The sequence below is a fragment of the Dermacentor andersoni genome, chromosome 2 (assembly GCF_023375885.2).
Source record: "Dermacentor andersoni chromosome 2, qqDerAnde1_hic_scaffold, whole genome shotgun sequence".
Lineage (NCBI taxonomy): Eukaryota > Metazoa > Arthropoda > Arachnida > Ixodida > Ixodidae > Dermacentor > Dermacentor andersoni.
Genome location: NC_092815.1, coordinates 48,984,169 through 48,992,796, shown reverse-complemented (window position 1 = coordinate 48,992,796; position 8,628 = coordinate 48,984,169). Strand labels below are relative to the sequence as shown.

The 8,628-nt window shown below is 45.5% G+C and overlaps 1 protein-coding gene across 1 annotated transcript in view; it reads right to left on the bottom strand.

The window, feature by feature from the left end:
* Window positions 1-936: 936 nt before the first annotated feature.
* Window positions 937-8,628, bottom strand: part of LOC129387818 (uncharacterized) — a 92,087-nt gene continuing 84,395 nt past the window's right edge. The window contains exons 3-4 of the mRNA XM_055077394.1: window positions 5,313-5,496; window positions 937-1,079 (exon numbers count right to left, since the gene is read on the bottom strand). Of these exons, the coding sequence (XP_054933369.1) occupies window positions 937-1,079; window positions 5,313-5,496 (327 nt within the window). The remainder of the gene's footprint in view (window positions 1,080-5,312; window positions 5,497-8,628) is intronic.

Below are 8,628 nucleotides of genomic sequence, written 5' to 3'. Positions count from 1 at the left end.
AACATTTCGACTTGATGAATCGGAAACTAGGCATGCTTTAGCAAGACCTTCAACGGAATGGTCGTATAAAATAGCGTCCGCGGAGAACACTTAACACGGAGGCGTATAATGGTGCTAACTATGACGTACTCTCAACGGACATGTCCTATTGGCCAGCCAAACGTTAACAACTTCTTCAGTGGCAGTAGCGACACATAAAGTGCTTGAGATTAATGTCGAATGAGGAACCTTAAACTGCAAGCACCTGAGAAGTAACCGGCAAGCTGTCCTACGGGCAGCGCACTGCGAATCTGGCTTCTCTGCATACAGACCCTCTTACAGGAAAAGCGCACTTTCAAAAGCAGATTGATTTGGACGGCTTCTTTCCACCACACTAGCTGCTCGTATACGTGGGGCGCGGGCGCAAGTAGTTTAAATGGAGCGTCGTTATGTATAAAAAAGTCCGTTTGAATATCGCAATCACTAGTTCACCAGGGGCAAACAACTTATGCTCATTTCCCAAAGAAGAAGCGTGAGAACGGAGGATGTCGCTATAGACAAACGCTTTTTGACTTCGTAGTTGAAACCTGACAACAATTTGGAAATGCAAGCGGAAAAAACAACGAATGGTAGTAGTGCCCACACACAAAGCACACATACTCGACTCCTTGGAAGCATGCAGACGACGAAAGTTCGGCTTTAGATTGTCGCGTAGACATGCAATCCTGCGTGCTATTTGTTTATGTGTAGCCTAAAGCATGCGCGTCCGCTCTATCCCATCATTTACGGCTAGAATGCAGAAAACTTTACAATGCTGGGAGAGCAAAAAAGTGAATTAAAGACGGATGGACAGCGATGTCAATCAAATAACGTTCCACTAGTTACCATATGTCGCAGTAGAGAAGATAAGTTAGGGGAGAAAGGGAATGTTTGATGATCACGTGAAGGGTCACGCAATCACAGGCGGATCACTCGCATGCGCCGTTCGATTTCAATAAGCACAGTGGCTTCTTCAATGCCTCGTGGGTTGGCGAATGTGCCGGACACGGATCCTGCTAAGGCTCTCGTGGAGCTAAGCAATGCCCGTCGCAACGGCTGTACTAAAGAAAACACAAGCAACAACAGTGTTTTGGAGCAAACAACAACAAATAAGACAAGATCAGGCTAGATTCGACCACGTATGCTAAATTCAAGCGTTACTCAATATGGCGAAGCTTTAGAATAGTGGCTTCAACTTAAAACGGGACCCCGCATCATAGCTGGTGACGCTAAGCAGAGCATTTTTCATGCATACGACGCAAGACCCCTTTTTCATACTCATGCGCATCTGGAGACCTCATTCATCACTCTACGTCAAAACTTTAATTTCAGGGTTGGCGTTTACCGAAGAACTTCATAGGAGACAAAACAGCGGGAAAATCTCTAATCTGAGTGAGGAAAGAGAAGCCAGAGGGCCTCAGAAGGCTGCCTTGCTTCGCAAGGCGATGAAGTTTCAAACGAATTCGAGATAAAGGAAAGCTCTTTTCTTTTTCTTGCTTCCCAGGAACCCGTCAGCCGACTGTTTCAAAATGTTAGTTTTCCTTTTGTTGCAATTTTGGCTGTACCTTGGCAAAGCCATTTTGTTTTATTTTTCTAAACCATATCTGCTTAAAAAAATTCAGAAATATATATTAAGGCATAAAAAGTGGTCCTCCATGCATGGAAAGCGAGAAAAAATTACGCACTGCAAAACTTCAGATAGAAGTCTCTCGGGCTTCAAGCTACGCAAATTTATCTTAATTATCGGACCGGTACTTCAAGCACGTTGCACGTCACTCCTGTTTTCCTTTTTCTTTCACTTTCTTCTCAAGACAGCTATTGGAGGCGCATTCGAGAACAATGAATTCACCGTGCACGCTTTCGTGTTCTTCGGTTTGTTATCGCTGCAGCTGCTGCGTACTCACAGTTTCTTTCCGTTTCGAACAGCTTACTTTTAAATCCCACTAGTGAATCTGAGGTATTTAGCACTTTTATGAACCTTAATATTAGTAAATCTCTTGACATTGATGATATCCAAACAAAACCTATCAAGTATGTTTTAGAATACATCACTCCAGCTTTAACGCACATCTCTAATCTAGCTTTACAGCCTGGGGTGTTCCCAGAAAAAAAATTTAATAAGAGTAAAGTAACTGTACTGTTGGAAGGAGACAGCAGAAACGACGTGTCAAATTACAGACCCATCTCAATCATTCCAGTATTTTCCAAAGGCTTAGAAAAGATAATCTTTTTCTAGTTTCTAGTTAATTATCTACTCACTAAGCTATCTGAAGGGCTAATCGCTAATTGCCTAAACATAAACTGTACAAAAACTAAAGTAATGTTATTTCGCGCAAAAATAAAGTTCTCACCAGTAATCAAACTTTAGTGTATGCCAGTAAAGAACTGCAAATTGTTGATGAATATAAAATATCAGATGTCGCTTTTTCTTCGCACCATTACTTGGGATAAACATATTGAAAATATCTGCAAAACTCTCTACTATCACAGGTATTGTGGCTCGATGTCGGTGTCTTCTTCCACCCAAAGCAAAACATAACATTTATTATGTCTTACTTTCTTGCCATTTAAATTACTGTCGCTTAGTGTGGGTGGCTACAAGAAATACGAATATTATTAAAATCCTTTCTTTGCAAAAGAAGATGATTCGGCACATTGACAACATGGGCTTTCTGGAGACAAAGCGGTCAGCTTTCTTGAAGCATCAAATTATCTAAATAGAATATTTGTACACTCTTCGCCTTCTAAATTCGTTTTATTTCTCAAATACTGCTTTCAAGTATTTTCTAGAGTCTACTGTATCTTTGACGCCAAAATTCATTTCTACCAATACAAGAAATAGTGATACGTGGCATGTTCCTTTTTTTTTCTCTTGGTCTCTATATCATATTCGGCCGTGTTATTGTGCATTTATGTAAGTAATTAATTTATTCTGAGTGTCTAACAATGTTACGATTTTTGATGCAACCACCATGTGTGCGTTGTAACGGACCATCGGCCCAGTGAAACTGTCTTTACAACAGCTTTTAGCCTTTGGTATCCGCCAGAACTCTTGTATTTCTGGAAATAGATCTGTATTGTATTCTAATACAAGCACACAAAAGTCAAGTCAACGAGACTTGCTGTACAAGGAGACCTGGAATGTTCAGAAAACCAACGATATAGCTGGTATAACGAAACAATTCCTTTCGTTCGATTCTATACCGTTCCCATGGTCAATCGTTCACGACTGGCCGATTCACGATTTGAATGCGGTCAAAACAAACTATGGCTATCTTGCTCACCAAAGACAAGCGCCGTGTCCGTTCTATTATTGTTTCGGACGTATATGGCTAAATTATTTAGTTAGAGACGTAAAATGTGTCGGTATACAACACTTCGAACCACTAAAGATAAATACTGCTTTGAAACTCCCAGTACTGCGCAGTTCGGTGCGACTGTCGTTATATGATCTTTAACGTAATTTTAAGCGAGCGCCTGCAAAATAGCAGCAGTGCTTGCACTCTGTATGGACGTCATAACACTTTTGCGTAAATTGCGCCTCCTGCAATTTCCTTTGGACCGTTCCCAAAATGGAGTTTCCTGTGACAACTACGAGTGTGCTTCAGCAATCCACGAGACTACCGTCGCTTGGTGTATGACCTAAAGAGCTGAAGACCTAAAGAAGTTCACTTCTGGACTTTCCTGAGCTCAAGCACATGTACACGTAAAGCCTTTAGTCAAGAACACGCGCTCCACTCGGCATGTGGCAAAAGCCGTCACCGAACTTATAATGGTGCTCCTATTGCATCATCAGAGCTCCAAATGTCGGGAGGCCGCGGAAACTCTCATCCTTGTTTTAAGAGCTCAGGCGGCTGGAGATGCAAATAGGAGAGCCGCAACGCGGAACGAAGTCAACTTTGACCATATACAGAGTGGGCGATGTATACTTGTGACACACGGTGCGTGTCTAATCACGACGTGTAAACCCTAACCTTTTCTGTAGGATACACTTTAGAACTAGAGAAAAAATGTGCTTATTTGGTATCTTAATTAATGATGGTGAACGCAGAAATTGCGGCTGACGATACTCAGGCGTCCGGCGCCCGCGTCACGCGTCCAGCGTCCAGCATCGACCGTCCCTTTGACAAAAAACATTTCAGAGCATGCATACCCAACCACTCTTTTATCATCCAAGTTGCTCGTACCTGGTCTTTCATTCTTTACAAAATTACTCCTCGGAATTTTGAGAATGACAGCCCACACACAAACGTCATGCAAAAAAAAAAAAAAACACCGACAGCACATACCTTTTATGTTACATCTTCTCAGATTGAAATATTAAACGTGCGAAACAGTAACACGAGATCGGCCCACGCAAGAGGCTGCGTTTTTACCGGAAAGCTCGCCTTCGTGCGTAGCGTTCGCCGCCAGCGTTTCCCGGTAAACATTACGGGTACATAAACTGCACTTGCCGGGAAGCGTGAAAAGCAGTCAGGGATCTTTGAATGCTGTCGGCGTTCCACTCTTAAAGGCGAAACTTAAGCGTCCTCCAAATTTCTGCACTGAAGATATTTACGTACTGTATGCTGTTCATAAGTGAAATTTCGTATAGAACAGAGCCAGTAACCAGCGCATCTATAGATATAGTAGAGACAGCTCTAAACTCCACAGACTTAACAAAATCCTTGTGATGAAATACCTTTTAAGGATAGTTCTCGTTGTCAACCGGTCTGTCACGAAACTGGAAAACTACTTCCTTGATCAGATGGCACGGACACATGCTCACGTCATGCATGTAGACAGGTTTAACATCACATGACGGTTTCTCGTGTTCACTTTTCATCCTGGTTTGCCGCGTCATCTAATGAAATTTGAAATGTACGACGCATTCATTTATTTTTCGGTCAGTAGCAACGCAGCGGTACGTCTCACATGAAGTATCAGCCTTCTCGAAAACCAGTGGCAAGAAAAAAAAATTGTTTACACCCTTGAGATGTAGTGTCACGTGCATGTTCAATCAGAATAAGTCAGCCTACTGTTTCACGTTAAATTTTGTAAAGGATGAAAGTCGTCGTCCACGGAAGAGGACAACGACTTTCAACGGCAACGATAACGGGCACGGAGGATACGGCATGCGTACCACATGCCGTCTCTTAGCGATTGCGGTCACAGACCAAGCAACTACCCATTTATTCAAGAATGGGATCGCCGACGAGAAACTAGCGCTTAAAAACAAAACAAAGGAGAACGTTTTCTCCACAAGAAACGTGCACACCTTGCAGATAAGCGCTTTTGCGAAGACGCACACGCACCTTTGGCGGCCGCGGATGGGCGGCTCTGCGTCTCGTAGGGCGTCGAGTAGAAGTCGTCGTCCAGGGTGCCGACGACTCCGGCCGCCGCGGTGGCGAGAGCGGCCGCTCGACGCCGCGCGCCCATCTCCTTGCGGAACTGCTCCTTCAAGTCGGCAGGGTCGCAGTAGTCTGGTACCAGCACCAACTACACCAGACACGAAAATAAAGGCAAGGGGAGAGAGAATCAGCTTTAGTGGGCATCATAAACGTAAATTAACTAGTAGAGAGGATAAATGAAAAAATAAACAAAACGTACGCTCTCGAAATACAAGCGACACACACGTGAGTTTTCCTCAATGTCTATTTCGATCGCTGCGCTGAAAGTCACTTGCTCCTTCTATTCGTATTTGAAGCCAATATTCTGCAGGAGGAGACAAAGGTAAGGTATCGAGGGCACACGTACGCACGCCAGTACCTTACATTTGCTAAGACACGTACAACCGACAACAACGGCATCAAACACAAATGACACGAAAACTAGTACAATACAACTGCGTGCACTGCGATCGGGGAACGAGCTTTCTAGTAAACAAGACCCACCTCGCCGGCAACGACTGCTCTTACAAATCGAAAAGTTGTTTCCTGTGTCCACCGAAAATGATTTTTACGGTCAACGAAACAGCGCAACCATTCCAGCAACTTCGTCAGCGCTGATGAAGTCCGAGTGTAACGATTTATCATTACGCGCGCTCCTCATTGACACGACGGATGAAATTTTGGAAAGATGTGCGCGCATTCTGGCGCGCATTAGCGCGTTGGCACGCCCTGGTGCCAGCACTGTTTTCGTCATCTATGATAGCCCGACGTCCGGCGCTTTTGCACGCAATAATAATAATATTAATTATAATTTCCGCGCGAGCGCCTCTATGCGGTCTCCGTCGCTTCGACGACCACCGCCGGCTGCCGTCAAAGCAGGGGGCGTTCAACGAATGGCGCCCAGCATGCCACGAGCCCAGTAGCGCGCGCAGCAACTACGACGCGCGAAGCGCGACCAGAGGCGCATAAAAACCGGACATCGCACTTTAATTAACGACCGAATCACGGACGCCCGCCGAGCCGTCGTTCCGAGCAAAACCCCCCAGAAGCCAAAAAAATACCCGAATGTGTCTTTCCCTTTCTTTTCTTCTTTTTATTAAAATTTTTTTTTCGATGAGGCCCTGGCTGTACGAAAGAACCGCAAGCGTTCGGTGCACTGTCGGGTGGGTGGAGGGAAGGCAGAGGTGGTGGCAGAAAGGGAGGGATGGGAGGACGGAGGGGATGCAGTGCGGTGAACGCTATAGTCGTTTCGACAGACAGGCATACTACGCTCAGACAGGCGGACCCGTCAGGCGAACTTGGAGAGAAACGTCGCGCCGTTCCCGCGCCTCCTTCCTCTATCGGTGACTGAGCAAGACGCGGCCGAGCTGTGGCGCTGCTTGGAATCTTCCATCATCTCGCGGCGTCGCGCCTGCCGCCAAGGGAGGATGATGGCCTGCCTGCATTACTCAGCTTGATTGCGCGCTGTTTGAGGCAGCCTCCGTTCCTTCCAGCGCCTCACCGGCTTGGCCCCCTTCAGCTCTCCCCAGTAGCCCGTCCGCTGCGGTCGCTTGACACAGACACGCGGTCGGCCCGCGGACCATACGCTCTGGATGAGCGCATCCCCCTCCTCCCCGCATTTATTGATACGGAAGTGCGCGACACTCAAGCAGGCCATGCCGCGAGGCCCCCATGGGTGTCTCTCCCACGGGCGCACGGTGCAGCGCGTGACAGGCTCGTCCGGGCGGACGTTGCGTCGAGATCGGCCCCGAGCGACGGGCAGCCGAGACGGAGGAAGAGGATGTAGGGGCGATTCACTGACAGCGGCGCGTCCGTAACGTGCGAAAGTCGACACCTCTCGATGGAGCGCCTCCATATATGTTATATATACCACCTTAACACGCCTCCTGCGGAAGCTGCTTGAGCTGCGTGCCTCCGGTCAGTTCAGAAAAAAATATACAGAAAGCAACGGGAAGGTGCTGATAATCATTTGTGTTTCCTGCGTATCTATCTATCTATCTATCTATCTATCTATCTATCTATCTATCTATCTATCTATCTGTCTATCTGTCTATCTATCTATCTATCTATCTATCTATCTATCTATCTATCTATCTATCTATCTATCTATCTATCTATCTATCTATCTATCTATCTATCTATCTATCTATCTATCTATCTATCTATCTATCTATCTATCTATCTATCTATCTATCTATCTATCTATCTATCTATCTATCTATCTATCTGTCTATCTGTCTATCTGTCTGTCTGTCTGTCTGTCTGTCTGTCTGTCTGTCTGTCTGTCTGTCTGTCTGTCTGTCTGTCTGTGTCTGTCTGTCTGTGTCTGTCTGTCTGTCTGTCTGTCTGTCTGTCTGTCTGTCTGTCTGTCTGTCTGTCTGTCTATCTATCTATCAAATCTAATCTTCGGCATGCTGACGTCACGTCCAAGCAAAATAGCATTTTTCGTAATCTCGTAAAGAACATGACTGAAAAAGAAACGAAAGAAAAAGTCCAAAAACGCCTTTTTAAACATAAATTAGGCGCATCTTCTACGCTGATCGAAAGTGTTTTCGAAAGTTCTCCTATGAGGCTGGAGATACATTTTATTTGTAGGAAAGACTGAGAGGGCAACCTGAGCTGGTGCTCTCTATATTGGAGCAATTTCAGCGTCACAGCCACTTGTTTCTATCGCAAACAATATAACCACCAAAATTCGTCATAAAATGATTGTGGCACCTTAGGCTAGTGGTTTCAGAGCCTTCTGGCAGCAGCGCTACAAAGGTCAAGTCAGACGGCAACTAACGTTTACTTCGAGCACAAGCAGGTTGTAATGGTTACAAGAAAGTGTGATCATCGTTATTACAGTCCGCTTACTTTCGTTAATACTATTTGTATGGTGTTTTCTCACGACTCTCTAACACGACTAGAGCACTCTGAAACAAGCAGTCGATGGTGCCATTAGTACTGCATACACTCGAGTAAAGGCAGCGCTCGTGTAAGAGCCATACACACGAAACTTGGCGGCCCAAAATTCGAAAAGGTATTGTAAAAAAAGAAAAGAAAGATCGTCGCTGCAGATTGTCGGCTCTTTGACTCTGGGCGCGTGGCATGCGGTGTCTACGGGCATTTTTGCGAAAATATTTAAAGTCGAAGGCACATCTAACGTCATGGATGACACGGAGGACGACTGTATCCAAGAGTGCGTTGCCCAGCCAAGCCTGAGCAGAGGCGACATCGACAGTGACGATGACTACAAACG